This window comes from Archocentrus centrarchus, chromosome 21 (genome assembly GCF_007364275.1).
Source record: "Archocentrus centrarchus isolate MPI-CPG fArcCen1 chromosome 21, fArcCen1, whole genome shotgun sequence".
NCBI classification, from domain to species: domain Eukaryota; kingdom Metazoa; phylum Chordata; class Actinopteri; order Cichliformes; family Cichlidae; genus Archocentrus; species Archocentrus centrarchus.
This window is the reverse complement of record NC_044366.1, coordinates 26,600,495-26,623,506: the sequence shown is the minus strand read 5'-3', so window position 1 is coordinate 26,623,506 and position 23,012 is coordinate 26,600,495. Positions and strand designations below refer to the sequence as shown.

The 23,012-nt window shown below is 41.0% G+C and overlaps 1 protein-coding gene across 1 annotated transcript in view; it reads left to right on the top strand.

The window, feature by feature from the left end:
- klf7b (Kruppel like factor 7b) overlaps positions 1–23,012 on the top strand; it is a 60,308-nt gene that overhangs the window by 19,953 nt on the left and 17,343 nt on the right. Inside the window, exon 2 of the mRNA XM_030758421.1 lies at positions 20,588–21,239. Within this exon, the coding sequence (XP_030614281.1) occupies positions 20,588–21,239 (652 nt within the window). The remainder of the gene's footprint in view (positions 1–20,587; positions 21,240–23,012) is intronic.

The window sequence follows — 23,012 nt, the reverse complement described above, 5'->3', positions numbered from 1 at the left end:
TTGACTAGAAGGCTTCCAATATCTTGATGTATTTAGGCTGAAATCAGGTCAACAAAAACCCACAAAAGAAAAAAGAGCTCGACTGCAGCCTCTTTCTTTGTTGGCGCACTGGTGTTACTAACTAACAGGCTTCAGCTGTTGAGTTACACCTGCCTACAGCTGCACCTCTAAATGCAAGCGCGGGCTCCTAGTAGATAACTGTGATGTTTCCTTTTATGTATTATGTTTGACTGTTAATATGAGGGATATGCTGATGCTATGTCGCTGTAATAATTTAACAGAGTTATAAATTCCTTTCTGATTGTATCAGACAGCTGTGCAGTGTTTTACCACCTTATAAGCCTATAACCTCATGGATCCATTAGTTAAAGTGAACATGGCAGCTCTGCAACACACAACACTTCTTGTCAGTTCTTTTGTCAGCCCCCTTCTATGCTTTAATGTAGTACTCTGGCTAGCAGGTACCTCAAATATCTTTAAATACTAGCTTAACAGCAGCAGTGGTCAGCTAGTTTCTGTGTATTTCAATTTCTGTGAATCCAGTTTCCTCTTTTGACTTAAAAACAGTGGAAACTCTGATAAACTGTCATTTAACCTGTGCTTTTATAGATAATTCTTTGTTATGTGAAAGGCTGCCAGACATACACACAGTCTCACTTCCCTTACTTTAAAACAGAAGCAAAAATATTAATCATTGAGCTCTTATTGTTAGTTTATTCAGTTCCGTGTACTCCATCGTCTTTGGTCAGATCTTTGCGCTCTGACCTTCACACATATGCAGTTCTGTCAGCAGTTAGGACCCTGCTGTCGGCTCTGCTGATACACACATACACATACAGTGTACACCCAGCAATCATTAAAGGAATGTATTCCTCACACTGCAGGCTGTCAGCAATATACCAGGAATACATAAGGGGTAAAAGTCAGCATGTGTGCCTTACTATATGTGTGTGTGTAATCACACACACACACACACACACACACACACAGTACCACAATGCTGACATCATATATAAACACCATCATCATGAAGAACATCATTTAACAGCTTGTGGTGTCTGTGAATGATGTGTGGGTGATAAAATCAGGCTTGTTGTTCAGAGTAGCAGCCATTTGAACTAAATGAGCATCACCAACAATAACCTCATTTAACTGAGTGAGAAATGGGTGATGAGCGACAGCTCACCAAATAACTGCAGGGTGAGTTAATGAGCTCTCTGCCAGCGTGGGTTTTTTTTTTAAAAAAGAAAGCGCTACAGCTGGAAAAGAATGGATTTATAATTTTCTGTTTTATTTATGCATTAGTTTACAGCTCGCTCGCACCAGCGTGGAATAAAGTTGTGTCGCTGGTTTGTGTGAGCGCAGAGCCACCACTGTTCATTCACATCCATAAACTGAAAATTTGGCAACATAAAAAATTATATTAATTTTGATTGATCTAAAATTCACTCTTGCAAAGTTGATGAACCTTGCTGTGAGTGTGACTCCATCCATGTATTTATTTCTTAATCACCTATCCAACTATAGGTCATAGGATACTAGCCGACTGTCTTTGTGATTACTGGGGAAATTCATGCAAAAACCTTCTTTTCCAGCGCTATCATGTGGACAATTTAATCTCCACTACTTGGGAAGCCCTCAGTTTGTGCCATCAGTGTGGTGATGATTGCCTTTCTTGTGCCGATAGCAGAAATTTAGAATCTTTTGTCTGTGAGACGGTCCTCTTTCTGCTTCCAGCATAGCTACTGTTTTCAGATTTGTGCCCTAATTTGATACATATTATAAACTTACTTTGTTTGATTGCATTTAACTAACATCACACTGTTTTCATAATGAATTCAAATTAAACCAGCTAAATATAAAGTAGGTATATTGCATACAGAGGAAGATTGAAATTCTTAATGCTTAATCAATAACTTCTCCATATCATAAAGTTTGCATATATAAACTATGAATTAATAGCTTGCTGGATTTATTTTCTTATTAACCTAATTGAAATAGGTTTGTAGTATAGGACGGTTCTTAATTTCCAATACTATGTTGCATTTTTTTCATGATTTAGTAAAAGTCTCTCTGTTTTCGGTGTTAACCATCACTGAACCTGGTCTTGCCCTTATCAAAGATACCAGAAGTGACAGTCCTCACTCAACACTGACAACGCTTTGAAGATACTGTGTTGTAGTTCATTTCCAAAGCATCGTAACCTTTTGACTTTTTGAAGCTATTCCTGCTGCTTGTGTAAAGTTGTTTGTCCCTGGGAGCACAAGTACTGAAGTCTGTGGTCATGGATCGGTTTATAGTCTTGGGTATTGTCACATGTAATGCTGGCCCTGCCTTCTGACAGCATCTGCAGGACTCAGGTGGCTCAGCCTGATGCTTTTACTCCTATTTCGTGACACCAACACAGCATAAAAAATGTCCGTGAACGCGGTCACGCAATGCAGATCGCCCTCCAGGACCCTCCTCAGTGGGATGGGATGGTAAAGGCCACGCTCAGCACAGCTTGACTGACCTTAAACAGGCGTGTACTTCACACACACACGCACACAAACACGCGCACACACACTCAGTTATAGATGGGTTGTCATATTGTCATACACCGTAGAAAATGCGGCAGTAATATCAGCATTTTCCAAAGCAGGGCTCAAGGCAGTGCTACCTGCTGACAGCAGCTGATAATGGACTAAAACTCACCGCAATCTACAAAGCACAAGTATAAAAGTTTTCACATATAATTTGCATACTTATCATGATTGGACCAGCTGCCATTCACATATAGCAGAATGCTTTTCATGCACCTAAATTGAGTGTGTGTGTGTGTGTGTGTGTGTGTGTGTGTGTGTGTGTGTGTGTGTGTGTGTGCAGGGGTGGGGTTGGGGGTGGTGCTCATAAATTCATATGCATGCTGTCTCGTCTCTCGCTACTTGGCAGGAATTCAGGCTCTTATGTCAGCATTAATGCTCTACTCTGGAGGGTTCATTGGGTTCAGTGCAGCTCTGTTCAATAAGGCTGGTGGATACACAAATTATGAAAAAACATCGTAACCATACATATATATGCAAAGGAAAGACTTTCTCTTATAAAGAGATCTCACAAGGAACGTTCATAGATCATTCTGTAATGAAACTTATATGAAATTTCAACCTGTTAGACCCACTAAGTTACATTTAATACCCTTTGATGCAAGTACAATGTACATATGCTTGCTTTATATTTACAGTATACAATGTACAGTATACAGTGTCAATATTGAAACTGGATGCAAACCTTATGCATCACTATGCGTGATAAGGAAATTAAAAAAAGAGAATATTCTGCAACTTCTACATGAAAACAATGTGACCTTTGAATAAAGTTAAGTCAGTGCTGCTGTAGTCATGAGAAGATTATTTCTATCTGCACTAATTCATACAGTATATTTAGAGGTACAGCTCTGTATTCAGCCTTTAATGTTACTACTATGGAAAGCGTGAGGCATCAAGATCACACATTCATGTCCTTCCGTGTGCATGTATGGAAAGTCGGAAGTGGGTAAGCGGCAACAAGACCCCAGCACAGAAGAGAGGAAGTCACAATCACAATAATTATGACACTGATTGAGTCGGATCCAGCAGGAGCTGCGGTGGAGGTAGGCTGCAAATCAAGGTGCATGTTTGCAGATGCGCAGTGACTGTGGGTAGGCTAAAGCAACTTAAACAGTGGTGCTTATTAGGGTTTAATATTTTTCCCGAAAATGACATGAATCAAATCCCGGGAAATGACGAGCCATTTCCCGGGAATCCCGGGAAAAAGTTTATTTATTTTTTTATTTTTAATTAGGCCTTCTGTAGCCTGTGTCGGCCTTAACCTATTGTGATATTGTAGAGGTAGCTTTCCAGCTATGTGGTGTTATGCCCAGTAGGGGGTAACGTTGGCTTGATTAACGCAATAAAACCTACATCTCGAGATTCGAGTGCTCGAGCTATGCGGTGTTGTATCGTTCCTCAACACTCCCTTAACAAATATAATTCGAATATTCCTCCATTGTACATGGAATTATACCAAGATATTTTACAATTGCTGGTGCAAAACAATACGGTTCATCTCCACAGCATTGATAATGGCTCAGTCACGCTGTCGTGGCGACATCTGTTGCGCTATATCTCCACCAGTGGAACGCTGTAATAGTCATTGAAAAGTTAACTACCGTACTACACTATAATATGGCATAACACAGGGCCTTGAGTAATGCACTACGACTTGGTCATTGCCATTCTGGCAACAACCAAATTTATAACACCGTGTCTGAGGGTTAAAGTAGGTTCGCTGTGAATCGTCTTTTGAAAAACTGGCCAATCCTTATAGCCTAAAAAATATACATTTTACTCAACTCCATTTTAAAAGCGAAATATGTTAAAGCAATCTATTTCATGATAATTTCTTCACACATTAGGCCCGTATCCTAATTCATGATTGTTAGTAAGCGGCTGCAAACGAGGAAAAGAAACACTCGAAGTTAAACAGATATTTCTTTATTGTTCAGGGCAGGCATATTTTATAGGCTATATAATGCAATATAACAATATATAATAATATAAAATTATATAATACAAAATACCTTAGGGTAAACACATTGCCTACGATTTCAACAAATTAAAGAGGAAAAAAGCACAACTGTGTAATACCTCTATTAAAACGCTTGAGATGAAGGCTGAAGCCTTAAACGGAGGCTGAACGTGCCTGAAATGAAGAGTAACGCTTTTCGCATTAAACGAACCCTTCTCTCAATATTTCCTTAAATTTAACATTCTGAAGCTTTCTTTTCTTTCTGAAAGTCAAATCGACGCGCGCGACTTTTTTCCCGGTTTCCCGTCTAACGTTTCCCGGGAAACGGGAAATGGTTCTGATCGCATTTCCCGGGAATCCCGGATCCCGGGATTAAACCCTAGTGCTTATATAAGATTTGCCAGTTAGCTGCATAGAAGGGTCTCAGTTGAGCCATCAGCTGATGTGGGCCAGCTGTTGCCGTGTTCAAATTTTAAGGCTGTCCTGACACGTCGCATATTAAACTTATTGTGCATAATTATACACAATTTGCCCCATAATTTAGTCACTAATTCAGATAATTTCTTCTAAAGCGCTGTGGATTTAAAAAAAAAAAAAAAAATTTCATAGCACACAGTGAGAACAACAACATCAAGTCAATGTCTATAATACGTCAGTTCTCACTGCAGGTCATTTTTAATTTTGGATGAAAAAACATTGTAAGAAGGTGGAACTATTAAAAGTATCACAAGTTCAATCTGAATAGGCATGTGATAGGAATCCATTTGGTATTGGAAGACTTGGAGCCATTATACACACACAAAATGTGCTTTTATCAGAATTAGTCCAGGATGTTTGTACTGAGTTTCGTAGCTCAGCTATAGGCAACTTCAAGCAAAGGTTTTTTAGTTTAGTTTAGTTTTGTTTGTTTTAAGTATTCATTTAGGTAACATTTCCTAACTCGATCCTGTCAAATCCTTTCACAAACGGCAGCATAGCACCAAATGATTGGGACCAAAGAAGAGCCACAGGGCAGATTCCCGACCTGGTCCCAAAGTGTCTCGGCCTTGACAGACAGGGGAGGGGACAAATGAGACAGTGTCAATATTGAAACAGGCTAATGGGCTAATGAATGTGGAGAGTTCTGCCTAATGTTCCCAACAGAGCTTCTAGCAAAACCATTAAAGCACTTTTATATGAGCAGACAGGCACAATGCAGTAACTCGATTTATGGGGTACTTTCATGGTCAATTAGGATTGGAGAGAGAGGAGAAAGGCCTGATAGGGGAGGTTAGTGTGTGAGTGTGAGTGTGTGTGTGTGTGTGATATGAGCTTATTAGCTTTAGACAGGGTTACGCCTGTTTTTGTCAATATTTTCCCAAGCTACACTACTTGTGATTGCACCAATGTGCTCATGCTGATCGCAAATGCAATCAGCAGATAGACTGGACACCCTCACAATAAATATTCTGACAATCAAAGGTCATAATCCCTGCCATATAAAAGGCAGTCATGTGACTGGACAGTTTTAAGGATTAATATCAGTGAAAATAGTCACCAGAGAACACTGCAGAGCTCAGTATGTCGGACTGGATAATAAAGCCTGACATTATTTTTATGAAATCTGATCTCCCCGTGGAACCGTCTTATCACCTTCTTTATTACTTCTTACACAGCTGGCTGCAGGTGTGACCAAATGTCCTTTAATCTTCAAATATGTCCAGATGATTCTGCCCTCGGGGGTCTTATATAAAATTTTAAAGATCTGACCTGGAGAGATGAGTCGGCCGATTAAATCTCAACACCAGTAAAAACAAAGGCTCGATTATGGATCTAAAAGAAAACGTGCTCTTTGTTTGAAAGTAGTTCAAGAGAATAAATAACAGATCCTATAAAAGGCACTTAATAGAAACCATGACAACTGGTTTATAAATTTTCTCAGGGCAGATCCGAGCACAGCGGTGTTCGCTTACAGATGAAAACAGCAGTGACACCTTTCAGAGGAAGCCGCTTCAGTCTGGTTACAAAAAAAGGAAGAGCAAACATTTGGGACAGTTCATTTGTGACGGAAACATGATTTGACCTTAATCTGACCCAACTAAATCCAGCTAAACAGCTGTTGTAGGCAGGTGCAAATGGTATGCAGAGGAGCAAAATTAGTTAATACCAGCTAGCCGGAGAAGTTGGGTAATTGTGGGCTAGGAGCAACAAAGCACCTTTTTTATTTGGACAGATAGGACCTTCTTCAGGACCTTGATCCTCTGCTTACATAGCCCAAGGCACGGTGAATAGAGTTAACGTTCTCAAGTGACTCCAGTCATTTATTACTGTTCCCTTGAATTTTTATGTGTAAAAGGAAACAGAAGCTAGAGGAAGTGAGCAGATCAGAGCAAATAAAGTGCAGTTAAAAAAAAGAAAAATGCCTGAAAAACTCTGTGACCAGAGCTACAAAAACACAAGCATTCTCACACTCAGAGAGATGGTGGTGGAAGCTCAGAGACATGATGATTGTGTGTGCCCTTATGTGCTAATGGGACATTAGGTTAATATAGCTGACTCACTGGAAGTAGGCTTTTTTGGAGCAGGGCATGGCAGGGTTACATAAAACTGGTGAAAGTGAGACACGGGCTCGTATGTGCCGCAACAGTTTGCAACTGGTCTGCGGCAAAAGCTAACTTGTCAGAGCTCATGTCAAAGCAAATCTGCTCATCACGAGGATTTTGGCGTCAAATGTTGCCTTTTGTGAATGCTGGTGTGAGCAGACCACATTACAGCACAGGGCTGCACTGTAGTAAAAGAACTGATGGTGGTTTTATACTTTGATGAGCCCAGGAAGCAAAGTGCGTAACAGCTCGTGTATATTTGTGTTCAGTTATATGACCAGTTGTGGTATCATCACTGGTTTATATAGTTGGTGTGTACACAGATATAATCACCATACTGACTGATTTTGCCAAAAGCATAAGAGCTTAAAACTGATGAATGCATGTATTTTTTATAGTATGAAGCTGAGAAAGGCTGGAGCCATCCTCCGAGCGTCAGCTTCTGTCCTTAAATGTTGTATCGTCACTATCAGCCCTGACAGATTATTACAGCAACCGTGAAATTCATTTAACCCGAGTACCACAACAACCCATATTTGGGCACATGCCTTTCTCACACAACCATATTTTGAGTCACATGCTCCTCCCTGTTTCTCACTCTCTCACACACACACATATATACACACACATTCACACACATACAGAGAAACTCTCAACCTATGCACCCGTCTCTCTGTTGTGTTACTGCAGCTTTCCTCGGAGAGTTGTTGCAGCAGTCAGAGTCAGCGGAGGATATTTTTAGGTTGCAGAAAAAGAATCGAGTTGTACAGTTCACCCCCCCCCCCACCAAACCCACCCCCCCACCCTCACCCCTCCTTCTCACAATACATTCACAGAAAAATGTTTGAATGAAACGGTTCATTGGTTTTAACAGCAGCTTAATGGGAAGCTCTAATGACTCAATGAACCCTGCAGGGTGAATCACAACGTAGACCTCAGCGGGGGGGTGGGGGGGGTTAGCTGTTCATGTGCTCATTTCAATTTAAAGTTTATCAAATACAAGACAAAGTGCTGTCCATATCATTAAGGTATATAATCTTGTATCGCTACCTCACCCTTTTCCTGTAGCAAACACCAGTTTGTTGCAGAATATGGAGAGAAAACTGTTATTAGCTTTTCAGAAAGACTGATGAAATCCTCTTTCAGGCAAACAGCAAACATGGCTAATGATGACGCTTTACTGCACAGCCAGCAGTGAACGCATTACCATTGATTTAGGGTCATGTTTATATCCATGTGATTAATTATTGCCCAAGATTCATTGTCCTTAAGATCTGTCATCCTCTTAATTACCATTTGCCGGACCTTCCTTCGATTAGCTATCTGGGCTCATGTGTCATTTCACGGTAGTACGTACAGTTAACTGCTGTGTGATCACCTGTGGGTTCACAGCTTTGGGACCATGATGTCACTGCTTCAGGTCCTGATGTTTTTGTCTCAAAATCTCAGCAGGGCTAAGCAAGTTCTTTTGTTAAGGGCCAATTTTAATATTTTCTTCGATGCTATTAATTTGCAATATAAATTTACATTAATTTACATTGACATATATTGGTGCTAGAGGGGCAGTAAAAAGCATCTGGCCTTCATTTAAGAGATTCATCATGTTAAATGTGAATGAATACATTTGTGATTTACAAGCTGGTATTTAATCGTATCTTAACATTATGTTCTTTATATTCATCTTTGCCCTCCACCAGGAACTGCATAAAGCCTCTATCAAAGCTCTTGGCAGAAGTGACTTGTTACCTATCGCATTTACTCTCATTAAAGTTTTGGAGTCAATGGCTTTCCTAAAGTCAAGTGTTTCCCTTTCACTTTCAGTCTGTTGCTCTCAAACTGTAGTGTTAATCAAACAGAACGAAAGCCCTCAGAGAGGAAAACCACTCAGTGCTTCAAGTATCTCAGATACTGTTTGGCTAATAAAAAGGGTATTTACATGAGAAAAACATGGGTAAGCTTTATTCGGTGCTTTATTCTCAAATTAAATAGGAACGGGCTTTAATGATCCCTGTGGGGAAATCGAGGCACAGTAGCAGAATACTGGAATGAGAAGCAGCAAAGACAATAGAAGAGAAATAAGAATGTAGTTAATGGGGGGTTCAAAAATAAATATCTTTCAGTTCAAGGACATAAACGGAACAGAAAAGAGAAAATACTTGTTTTTAGAAAAAAAATCATACACAAAAAAAAACAAATAGTGAAAAACTGAAAGAACATGCGTCACTTAAAGGTTAGACGGCTGTCTCAGTGTGTGTTTATCTTCGTGCATATGTACGCGTGTGTGTGAATGCAATATGTGGACGGCTACCCCATAATTTTTCCAGCCTGGACAAATGCCTCATGGTGGAGGACAGGCCGTCCGACATGAGTAATGACCTGCAGACACAGAGAGAGAGAGAGGCTGAGAGAGAGGCTGAGAGAGAGGCTGAGAGAGAGGCTGAGAGAGAGGCTGAGAGAGAGGCTGAGAGAGAGAGGCTGAGAGAGAGGCTGAGAGAGAGAGGCTGAGAGAGAGGCTGAGAGAGAGAGAGAGCAGCTTCATTAACAGAAAGCACAACAGGCAGAGGAACAGATGATTCTGCCATAGATTTCAATCCCTCCATCTTAGCCAATTAATGAAATAGCTAGAACAAACACACACACACACACACACACACACACACACACACACACACACACACACACACAGTCATGTACTCACTGAGGGAGACAAAGGGAGAGAAAGGCCATAAGCCTGGTTAAGCAGTATTAAATTATTCCTCAAATTAAAAGGCTGTACCTGCCCTGTCCTTTTAGAGCGCTCTCTCTATCTCTCTCTTTTGGTGTGTGTGTGTGTGTGTGTGTGTGTGTGTGTGTGTGTGTGTGTGTGTGTGTGTGTGTGTGTGTGTGTGTGTGTGTGTGTGTGCGCGATTAAGCTGTTAATTAATTTTATGTCCTTGTATTTAATTACCATGGGCAGTGAAAATGGTTGTGTGTGTGTACGCGCGCATGTGTGTGTGTGCGTGAGCGCATTTGTTTGAAAGACAGCGAGACGATGAGTGTGTTCTGGTGAGTGTCTGTTATGACAGTTTGGAGTGCAAAAATCCACGCAGCCACGCTCTGTATTCTGAGGGCTTCCTCAAACACCTTTTTTTAATTGTTGTTTGCACGTGAATCCAGCAGATCATTTAAAGTTTGTAACTGAGGTGATACTGGTTATTGTTGCAAGATAAATCACAGGATAATGTGTGTTGTAAATGTTTTTTTGCCCCTCACTTTCATCTGAATCATAAATAAAAACTAACAAAGCAAGAGCAGCAATTGTCTATATATAATTTTCATACATTTTCCATGTTGTGTTGCAGTGATATTGATATTGCAATATATTTGTTATAGTTAGTGTCACGATATGGAACACTTTGCAGATCTAGACTTAATAACTCAAAGATAACGGCATGCAGACTGCAGCCTAAAATCAAAGTTACAGTCTTTAAATCGGAGTAGATTGGATATAAGGTCTGTTTTTTGACACTTTCACTGCAATGTAGTTCATAAATCTCTATAATTTTTTATTTAGGTTAGATACAAAAATCCATAAGAGGCTTTCGGCTGTTTGTTTTTGATTTAACTGTGACTTTGTTCAGTTTGACTGTGATTAGTATTTCACCATGCAGCCAGAGTGCATATGAAAACACGAATAACAACTGCAAAAAGCAATCATATTTCATAATTATCACTTAAGCTTGACTGCAGGATTTGCTTTAGCATTTGTAAGTTAAAAAAAAAAAATCATAATAATGAGATTCTTCAAATGTTAGGAAACAGGCAAAGGAGATGTAAAGCAGGGGCGAGAATGAGAAACCGGAGAGGCTGAGATGGCTAAAGAGAAGAGGAAGACAAGTGGAGCAGGTGACCTTTGCTTTGTGAGCGAGAAAGGAAGAAGTGAAATGTGCGCGATGAAGAGAAAGGGGAGGGGGGGGGGGGGGGTTTATAGAGGTGAGAGGGAGGAGAGGGAGGAGGGAGGGCTGCTCAAAGGCATGAAAAGATAGAGAGAATAGAGAGAAGATGGAATTAGAGGAAGAGAGAGCAGTTACACAGCAGGAGAGTCTGAGTGCTCTCCTCCATCAGAGACCGTTGATTAAAATTTCATTGGCTGAGGCTGGAGGTCAGAGGTGACACAGTATGTGTGTGCGTGTGTGCATCTGCGTGTGAGCACTAAAAGCTTAGAGCCTCCCGTCTTCATGCACTCACTCGCTCCTGCACTCTCACTCTCATTGGCTAATTACATTTCTTTGTCTCGTTCTTTTGAGCTCACTGCTTTTTAATTTCCTCTCAGCTGGTAAGAGTCGCCTCTTCGATCGGTCTTATGTTAGATTAAACGTGGTGATTTGCTTACCTTTTGTCACTACTAGTTTAACCTAGATTTACTTTATATATTCCTGTATACAACAACAGTTTAAATACGACAATTTAAACTCATCTGGCAATATATAAATGGAAAAATAAGCCATATTGCTTTATTTTGAAATTCAGTTCCAGTGGGGCTGATGCAAATTTACAACTAAACAATTAAAAAGGAAATATGCATTCATAGCAGCTCCTGACTGAACCATGTTTTTCCAGCCTAACCTTCACCCAGACTTTGATCCGAGCGATTTTCACTCGTGTCGCCTTGTTCTTCCATCGGGTCTCGTCTCTATTAACCTCTTTTGTTGAAGCCTCGTCCTGCTTTTCAAATCAGACCCCACAGGACTCTCTGTTTATCCTGCTGCTTTTTCAATCAAGGCTGAGTGAGAGGATAGCTGAACGCACCAACAGCACACACACACACACACACACACACACACAGGTGTTCGCACAAACACTGTCGGCTCTGTCGCCGTAGCTCTATTGAGTCGTGTCTTTTCTCACATTTCCTTTTTTTGCCAAGTTTAGTGCGTCTGCTCCGTAAAATGAACCCGAACTCTCTTTTGGACCTACTGTCAGTAATCAGCGGTGTTTGTGGATTTGATGGTGTCATAAGTTTTGGTAGCACTGTGTGGGAGGAGCTTTGATCCTCAAGCAGAAAAAAAAAATGCATTTTCAGACACAGTTCCTAGGCAACTATGCTGCATTAGTATTAAACATTTTCAGACTGAATATTAAGTGATTCGATGTATTAAAATTGTAATAATTAAATGAAACAAGTTGTGCACATAAAGATTCAGGCTATGCTAACAGAATTAAAGTCTCCGAAATGAAACTGCACCTCAACCTCACCTAAGGTGGAAAAGGTAAAGGTGTGTGAAATCCCACCCACTGCCTTTAGAATAAAGAAATGAACAGATGATTTGGATTTTTATAAGACTTATTAGAGTCTGATGGTTTTTGCACTGTAATATTTGTACCTCTGTGACACATAAAATCCCTGCACCGGTCAAAGAGGTTTTGCTGGTATTAGAGCAGTGACAATATTGGAAGCAGAGGCATGTGGAGATGGTCACCATCCAGCAGAAGGATTTTGGCTCATTACTGTAGCTGGCCAGTGCTCAGATCCAGTGCAGTGCAGGCATGAGGAAATTGGTGTCTCCAAAATGGCAGCTGTCTGCGAGTATGCCGAGGTGCAGGCTTGCATTATTTATGCGGCTGTGTTGCACTTTGTAGCACAATGGTTTTGACTACCTCTGCTGACATAGATTTGCTCTGGGATTGTTTTTATTTTTCCACAGTTTGGTTTAGGAGCTCCTAAAATGATCCAGTACATGAGGTGATATGCTAGAAGGTGCTGTGCTATCCTGACCTCAGCTGCATCTGTAACACTGACCATGAGCCAGGCCTTATCTCCCAGCATCAGTGTTGGACCTCACTAATGCTCTTGTAACTGTATGGGATCAAATCTGCACGGCCAGGTTCAGAAATCCTGTGGAAAGACGGAAGAGTTGTGGCTGTTATAGCAGCGTATGAATGCCCGTGGCTTTAAAATTGCATGTATGGTCACTTTTGTGGGATGTTTTTTAGGACATGAAGTAGGTGCATGATTAGCATGGAAAGGAGACCAGTGTTATTTTTAGCTGCTCAGATGCAGATCATAATTGCAGCAGGTAAAAAATAAAAGCCAAGTTGTTTCAGCACTCTCTAGAAACCTCTAGAAGGGCAGTAATTCTCGCGGTCCAGCAACATTAGTTCCTTATCCAGTTTTCGCATTTTTAAGGTTCACATGAAGCTTTCCTAGATTCACTCTTGCCCCCCTTTTTTTTGTGCCATACTAAAGTAGAAACTCATGTGACTCCTGGATTACCCCAAAAGATTGTCGTATGATCTTTTCAGCCACATCACTCTCCCCTAGTTGTAAACCATGACAGACACGGCTGCAGAAAGCTCCACATCACACAAGCTCAACTTCAGCTCCTAACTAAGCATCAAACACACATCTATTCTGCCGCGCTGTAGCTTTGATATTGCACACACTCTCGAACACGAGGCGTCTCATATTCACACACATCAGTTAAAAGTCATTATGCTCTTCTCACTCTTACAAACATGCACATCCTCTGTGTACACAGCCACATCAGCAAATTAACTGAATAAAAAGCCTCTTTTTGCCTTTTCTTTTGAGTGGCTAATTAGCCATCAGAGCCCGCTGTGTGGAGAGACTGAGATCCATCAAGAGGTAGCGCTTCAAAGAGCAGTTTATGGGAGCCAAAGCACTTTAATTAGGACCTCTTTGTATGAGAAAGTAAAGAGAAAAACATAAATTGAAGCCAAAAGCTGTATAATGTGGAGGAGAAATAAACATATTCTAATACAGACAGACAGAGAGACAGGAAGCAACCAGCAGAATCAGACCAGAGGAGATGAGGCCCTCACAAGAAAGATTTTTACAGCCGCGTGAGAGGAAGCTGATTCCAGCATCGGTTATGCTCTGTGAGGACGTTTACACGAGAGTAGCTGTCACACCAGCTGTATTTAGGGTTAAGATGCAGGACTTTACTTAGACTGATGGACACAGGCAAGCGCACTCATGCGACCCCAGGCTTTAAACAAGTCACTCTAGTACGAAGCATTAGCAAGACACAAGCAAAACATAGCAAACCTTAAAATTCAATTCAGTCGTTCAGATTGTTGTTTTGCATTCATGTACCTGAAGCAGATGTCTGGGATGGCCGTATCGGCTGTATCCACTTGCTCCTTCTCCTCTGCAGCGCCCATTTCTTCAGCTCAGGGTGAATGCTTTACATAGCTGTGTTTAACTGGGAATTTTGTTTGGAAGGATTTATGAGCCACCAGCAAAGGTCCAGGTGGTATTGGTGGATCTGTCAGGTATGAGCAGAGCGCAAGAGCTGAAGTGTTGATAAATAATATCTCAGCTTATCGCGCGGTACCATGAGCAATAACGCCTTTCTTTGACAAAAGAAGTGTTTGTGAGAGGGGTTTGGGTGGGGGGGGGTTGTTAGCATGTATCTGACCTCCACGTTTACAGCATGTGATTCCCAGCATGTTTATCCCCTGCTGACTGAGCTGCTGCTCTGCATTCTGTCTGTCATTAGACAGATGTCTTCATTCTCACAATGAGACAAAAAAAAACGTTTTCTTGAAGAGTTAAATTGTTATTGCTCTAAGTCAGAGCTTTGAGGAGGTTTAAAAAGACTGGTGGCAAACTCTTTGTGATTTTACCACCGTGATCCTTCTAGGCTGAGGTGTTTCATTAATAGCGTTGAATTGTGTTTTTCCTGGTATGATGTGTGTATGTGTTTGCACACGTGTGTGTTTGCCTTACTGCTCAGTTGAAATTAGGTTGGAAAAAAAGCGGGCAGGTTCGAGAATTTGCTTCATTTGACTGAACTGATAGTTTATTGAGTCTGTAAAAGGCTGTCTGATCATGGCATTGACCAACCAGTCAGTAATTGGTCATATTGTATATCTTAATCAGTTTTAGTGCTTTGTAAAATCTAAAACCTCACAGTGCAAAAGCTGTTGATGTTTCTCATGTCGTTCAGTCAGCCGTTTGTGTGGCATTGACCACATGTGAAGCAGATCATTGCAGGAAGTATCACTTTACCGCGAAACATAAATGGCTGCATTTCACCATTGTCCTAATGGAAATGTTGGTAATAGTCACATAACCGTGTGCATGTAAACACAGGCAGAGCATCTCCTGCTGGATCCACTTTAGTCTGTTTGTTGAGCTGCGTCCTCGATGATCCTTTGTCTGTCAAAAGCTCTTAGCGCTTCCATCCAAAGCCCTCTGCTTTCTGCATTCATTATTAATGGACCTCAGCAGGCAGAGGACACACACGCAGAGGCAGGACCTGCATATTACTGGTAGCTTTTTTAGACGAGATGTTAAATCAAGCACTCAAATACAAAGGAAAATAGAGGATTCAAGGGGGAAAAGATTGAATTTTTCCGATTGTTTTTTTACATTTCATTTGATCACATGGAGTACATTCACTCGCTGATCTCACTCAAATGCACCGCAGTTGATTTTCCAAATGAACAAATTGCAGAATCTATAAATAGCTTTTAAATAAAGTGGACTACGCTCAACCACAGCTGCCCTTCACTGCAGCAGTGCGCCTGTATTTGCCCCTAACCTCGTTTGACTTGGCTGCTTTAAATATCACTAAATTTACTGCAATCGAGGAACACTGAAAACTGTAAAATAAACAATGTATCAATGAAACATTTGCTAATGATAAGGTGGCAGTCAGTAGTTCTACCATCACATTAGCACATTTAGTCCTTGTTGTTTGCAGTTGTATTTAAGTAATTTGACATATAATTGTATAATGTAGCTTAATGAAATAACTGCTCACCTGTCAGAATACCTTATTCCCTCCCTATGTCTCTGCTAATACAGTATTAGTTACTGATCTGAGCTTCATCTCCATCCTGCAGCGATTTGTTTGACTTTGTCCTGAAAGGTTTTGTTATGTTTAACTTTTTGTCTGTAAAGTCGAGTTTCTTCTGCTCAGTGTCCCATTGTTTGTACTGATGATTCAACAAGGAGAGTTTCATGTCCATGCCAGTGTTAAAATCCACTGTGTGTGTGTGTGTGTGTGTGTGTGTGTGTGTGTGTGTTATTCGATGTGACCTTTCTCCATATGGTGTGGGACTGAGCGGGGGAACAGGAGGTGAGCCCTGCACATGCTATCAGTTTGAGCTGTTAGCCAGCATACACACACACACACACACACACACACACACACACACACACACACACACACACACACACACACACACACACAAATATGCTGCAGGCCCTACATGTCATTGTTACCTGATATTCATGGTGTGTAGGAGAGACAGATGAAGGAGAAGGTCATGTGTGTGTGATGTCAGAGGCGGCGCGTTCGATGCTGGCCGTGGGTTTGATTGCCGCTCGCTCTTCTCGCGCAGCCTCGGGCTCCCTCTACCCTCTGTCCTCCCCACCCACCTCCCACTATCGTCAGCATCAGTCCAACCCCCACCAGGAGACACAGAGATCTTTCTATTTTTGATTTCTAGTCCAAGATAAAACAATAGTACAGTACACTTTCAGAAATCACTGACAGAGGCTGTATTTACAGTATCAAAGCAAGCTAATATTTATGGCTCGGCGGTTGTTGTTTGAGGATGATGAATTATGTATGTAACACATACAGTACAGTAGCCAAACTTTTTTCTGCTGAGACCTGGGAAGGGTAACAGTATTTTAGTAGGAATCTTGCAAAACTTTCCTTTTTATCTGTAAAAATACTTTGTGTGCCCTGCAAGCTTTAAGAGCCTAATCCCTCAGGACAAAGGCGTAATCTCCAATAACATTAACCAAAAAAAAAAGCCCATGAATTCAGAGCAACACTGCACACTTTATAAATCAAAACACTCATTTAGAAGACCTTTGCAACCTGATATCATCTTAAGTCTGTTGATCTATAAAATGTTATTAAAATAAATTCAGACAGACTAGATTTTTGCGATTAAAAAAAAAACAAAAGAGTCAGAAAAAATCTAAAACGCAGCATCTTTTAGCTGTCACGAGTTTCTTTTAAACTCTGTTAATGTAACATAAAGGCTGCTGCTATAAATACCTAAACACAAGGTTCCATCTAAAACAATCTTTTCCATTACATTTATAATCATTAAAGGTGACTAAGAGGTGTCGATTTTTGTAATCATCATTCCAACATCCAGACATGTGGCTCTTTTATGTCGCAGTAGAACACTTTCCTGCCTAAGTTTCAGCTTATTTCCTGATCCATTAGCGGTACCTAATCTTTAAACAGAAATATAATAGACCCTTTAGCGTGCCCTGCTCGATATTGTGTTACACTCAGCAATTAATGAAAGGAATACAAATGCTAACAAAACAAAGCAACTGTCTGAACAAAAGGCTAACAAGAAGGTTTTTCCTCGCAGCACTGGTAGCTTTACAAAAGACATTGTTGCAATATGTCGGTACATACATGCTTATCATTTTCAAGTTTCTTTATGAAGTCCCCCCCCTCCGCCCCACCCCACACCCTCAACCTCCCCCCACCTCCTAAGAAATATCTTTGATTTTTATTCATATGCAAATATGCATCCTTAGGAGAAAAAAAAAAAAAAAGATGTTCTTTTAAACAGAAGAAAAAAAGGGGAAAAGAAAGAGGGAGAGGAAGTTCAGCTTATCACCACTCAACAGATGTGGTGACTAAATGTGTTGGTTTGTCTCATCACTGAGGCTGAGCGAAGTAAAGCTCCAGAGCCGGCCGGTCTGAATGGACAGAGTCAAACAGCTGCAGCTAAAACACACACACACACACACACACGCGCACACACACACACACACACACACACACACACACGCATTTATGTAGTAGCTGTAATTTGCTTCAATGACAGAGGTGGAAGGAGCCAGAGGATGAGAACATTTCGGCTGCCAAAGGCCTTTGGCCAAACACAGGAAATTCATTTTCCAAGAGGAGACAGTAAACGCGCTGTTCAGCAGGACAGTGCCATAGCCAGGTAGCTTTCAGAAAGTGCTGAGTGGACAGAGTTGGAGACTTTCGACAGAAAGATCAAAACACTTTTTAGTTCCTGTGGGACCCGACACAGGCGTGGTTCTCTCTAGTACATGGTTTAAAGCTGCGTTTTCCAGCTGTATTTTCTTTGAAACACAATCTGACGAGATTTATCTGACTGAGAGCCACATAACTAGTTACATTTATCACATCAAAATTATGAAACTCATCATAAAAACAATGTGATCTGCATATATGTCCAGGCATCCACCATTTACTGTTTCTCAGGTGAACATCACTTTGTGTTGCTGGTGGTCATAAACTTTCCACATTCATGAAGAAAATAATTCCTGTAGGAGTTAAAGAATAAAGATTAAGCTGCAAAGACTCCTGCGATGTGCTGCAAGCCACACTGTCACTGGAAGAGAACAACAAAATGTCAAATTATCCCATAAAGTACAGAAAATAAAGCCTTTACCTCAAATGGTGCAAGTCTGTTATAGAGATCATTAAGTAAAAGTGCTTAGTGCTCTGAAATTATGCATTTTAATTCAGTTTAGTTTTAGTTACCACTTGTTACTCATCAGTGAGTTTGACGAGAAACTGAGCTAAAGGCAATCCAGTGTTCAGTCCAAATGAACCTCTGTTTCGCATTAAAAAAATGTCACCAATATGAACAAGGATCAATACAGAGAACAAACACAGTTTCTCATAAAAACAGGATCAGATTTGGCTACAAATAGTCATGAAATCCAAACTTTTAGGATTAAATTACAAAACCAAAAGTATGTCATCAGCCTAAACATGAAAGAATCTGATAAGACAGCAGAAGAGTACAGCAGCTGCTTTGAACACCTACGGTCTAATGTCTGCCTTATAGCTGTTTCCGTGTTCAGCAATATGTTCTTAGCAGTGTCTCTCTTTTTACCCTTTAATAGAGGTGTTTTTTTTTATTAAGACCCATATTAAACAGGTGTGCAAGCTTTACTTGTGTCTCTTTAGATCACGCTCCTCTATAGGTGGTACATGTGTCTTATTTTTCATGCCTGAACGGGCAGGCAGAATTTCAGTAATAACCTGTGTTGCAGGTGGGAACGTTCAAAGCAACAAGATCAATCAAACAGCTTCTTGTAAACCTCTAAAGTGCAGTTGGCGGTTTAGCTGAGACAAAACAAGAATCACAGAAAACATAAAAGTTTAGAAAGGAGAATCGCAGCCTTGCACGAGTAAAAGTAGGTTAGTGACTGGAAGGTTTTTGGCTCAGATCCCTTGAGGTAATGTGGCAGGTGCCCTTGACCAAAGCACTGAAGACTAGCAGACCAACAACCGTGGTGATGCTGCTCTGCCACCAACAGCTGTTTATGTGCAGATGTCTCTGTTATTGCTTGATGAAACAATTTTAGGAGTGCTCACTTATTTTTCCTTATTTTTTTCTCTCCTCCTTGCCATCTTTTTCTTTGTTTCTGTGTTGGACCTGTCCTCTGTCATCTCACTTCCCTTCTTTTCCCTATCTTGCGATATAAAACTTCCATGGTTGGTTGGTTTGGGTGAGCAGGGGGAAACGGGAAAGGCTTCCACAGTTCAGGGCTCCAGAGAGCTTGGCCAGGCAGCAGCAATCAATCACAGGCTAAATCCCTCCTCTCTCAGGACTGTTGTGTGCCAGGTGACATGGTCAACAGCTGCAGAGAAATATTAAGCCTACAGCAGGTACCTGAATTTAAATAGACTAGTAAACAAGGGAAAAGCACTAAGTAAAGCAACATGCAAAAAAAAAAAAACACTTTACTGACAAACCTTTTTTTTAACCCATGAAAATAATAGCAGTCCTTACTTAATATCAAGAGTAAAAGTAGAAAGATACGGTGGACAGTTGTGGATGCTACAAAAGTTGCTTCTTGCAGCTATGACCCTGCTCTCACTTTTTGCTGTGATTGTTGCTTGACCGTAATAACAGGGGAAAAAGATGTGTCACATTGTAACGCACTGTTAACAAAGGACCCTTCAGTGTCATTTGTTAACATGCAGGATAGATGTTTTAATAGAAGCACCTGGCTGCAGACAAAAGTGCTCTGCTGGTGTGGTCACTGTCGTGAAACACATAACCAGGAAAAATGCTGAAGAAGCCTGTGGCAGATGGCAGAAGTTAGCTCGTAACATGTGGTTAACATTGTGGAAGGCTTTTACTTCAATGCAACCTCTGATTTTTTTTTCTAAAGCTAACCAAGTAGTTTTGCGACCCTAATGTAACCACTTGGTTTTCTAAACCTAAGCACCTAATAAACCCAACAAAACTGAGACAAGTGTGCAATAAAGCATTCACAGACTGGAATCAAATTTCTGTCTTGTAGTTTGAGGTCATGTGATCCATCCACCACCCCATTTGCCTCTTCATGCACACTCGTCAGTTGTTGCTCTTCCATGGAGCGCAGTATGCTGTACTGGAGCAGTGCTGTTTGTGTTTGGTGTTGTTTTTTTCAAACAGCCATAAAACATACTGACCCTTGGTTTGTACTTTTCTTGCAGACGTGTCTAGAGCTGGAGCGGTATCTACAAACTGAGCCCAAGCGACTCTCAGAGCTCTTTGATGAGGAGCTGGACTGCCTCTTAACACCGGCCTTTATGCAGGGAGGTGACAGTGATGAAGACCTGATGGACCCTCTCCTTCCCAGCCTCCCTGACCAGCCCAGTCCACCCTCACTACTGGTGACCCTCCCCAAGGTCCAGGCCAAAATCCTGCATGTTCCCAATCCCAACAAGAACCAAACAGCAGCTGGGGCTGAAGCCCTCACAGCCAAGGAGCAGGGCCTCGGAGGAGTCAGTGCCGCACAGCTCAGTGCTGCTGTCACTTCCCTAACACCACCATCATCACCGGAGCTTGGCCGACACCTTATTAAACCCACACAAACGCTCACCGCAACAGCAGACGGTACATTAACGCTCAAACTGGTGGCAAAGAAGGTGGGATTAGGGGCAGCTAAGCTGGTGGCAGCACGAGCGTTACCATCCCCACCAAGCCGAGGAGGAGCACTCAGTGACAGCGAGCAGGGTGGAGTAGGAAGTCTGGCAGGAGATGTACCAGAGAACAAGAAGAGAGTGCACCGGTGCCAGTTCAATGGCTGCAGGAAGGTTTACACCAAGAGCTCCCATCTGAAGGCACATCAGAGGACCCACACAGGTAAAATCTTAATTGGCTTCCCAGGAATTATGTTCAGTACACTGCTGTTGCTGGTAAATTTAGTTTTCAGCATCTTTTCATGCCATTTGCAAGCATGCAACAATTTCTGAGACAGGACACTGCTAACATTTTCATCTGTGCATAGATGAGGCTCAAAGTTGGGACTGGAAAATGTTGCCCATCTTTTAGAACAGTGCAGTACAGAGACCTACATCTAAGGCAACCAAGAAGTTTTGGACAAACATTGGAATATGTTTTACAAATATTTAATATTGTTTTACTGACCTCACTAAAATACATTGCTGAAAGCGAATGTACCTGAAGCAGAAGCAAAGTACAGGTCTGACAGGCGAGGCAGGAAAGAGGTGTTTGATGATGTCTATCAGAGACTTCTGATCTGGATTTAAAGATTATGACTCTAAGTTTAACTCTGAGCTCACCTGTTTGAAGGTGGAGTACTGCGCTAAAAAAGCACTGATTGCATATTTGGAAACCAATTCAAGGTATATGGATGCGTAATTTTATGATCCAGCTTAAAACTGACGTAGTTTCATTATGTTTCCTTAAAAAGTAGTTTAGAAAGTAGTTTAAAAATGCCCAGAATCGTGGCATCATGGCATTATTAAGAGCAGGTTATTGGCTGTAACTTCATCATTTTTTTGGACTATTGATGTAGTTTAGGTATCAAAATGTATCCTTTTTCATGGTCTTTCTCTCTGCACAAATTTCAGATATAATTGGAAAGAATTAATCTTTTTATAAAATACAAAAAATGTGATTCTTTGTTTACTAAAAAGCACACAGAGAATCTAGCCTGGAGCTGGAAGCTTTGAGTAAGGCTTAGCATGCTGTTTCATGCTGTTTCACACTATGAGTTGGTTGAGTTTCCACAGAAATCTGCAAAGAAAACATCTGATGGAGTTAAAGGAGATTAAAACCTCTTTTCTTCTTCTTGTGCTTCTCAAATACCAAAATTATTCATTTGCGTCTTGATATCACCTCAGTGCCAAAAGGCCCTGCCTCAGTAATTGCCTGATGATTGATAGACTGGTAGTAAATTACTTTGCGAATTCAGCCGTGTCCAACTGGGTCTGACGTGCAGCTTTAGCTGCTTACTGCAGCTGCCCCATCTGTGACCCTCAAACAGAACACACGCCGACTAATGTGACCAGGAAGGAGCTGTGAGTTTTCTGTAGTGAAAGCATGAGGAGACAGGCTTTGGCTTGATGAAGGAGACACATGATCAAAGATGGAGATAAATGAAAGACTTAAACCTAGTATTTTACTCAGTAATGATCCATTTGTTGTATTACATTATGACACAGAGAAGCAGATCCATGTGTTTGAAGGCTAATCACATTTAACAGATTTTACAGTTTTCCAAAGACGTTTATCATCAGTTACAACAATTAACGGATAAATACAGGAAATATGGCATTCATTGCTTGCAAATACCTGACTCATACTGTAACTGAATCATTCAGCATATTTTCACACCTAAAAACATGCTAAATAATTACTCACATGGGAGCTTGTTTTGATTTACAGTCAACCAGTGTGGTATCTCTACTTTTCCTGACAGGAACCGTGCACTGCTGATTTTTTACATTCTTATACATCCACTCATCTGTTTCAAGGAAAAAAAAATGTCTCCCGGATTTAAGATCTTTAGCCTGAGTGACTCGTGCTGAATCCGTCATTTATCTGCAGCATAGGGGATGTGCAGATTTGTACCACCTGAAGGTGGCATTATTCAACTTTAGCTTTAACCAC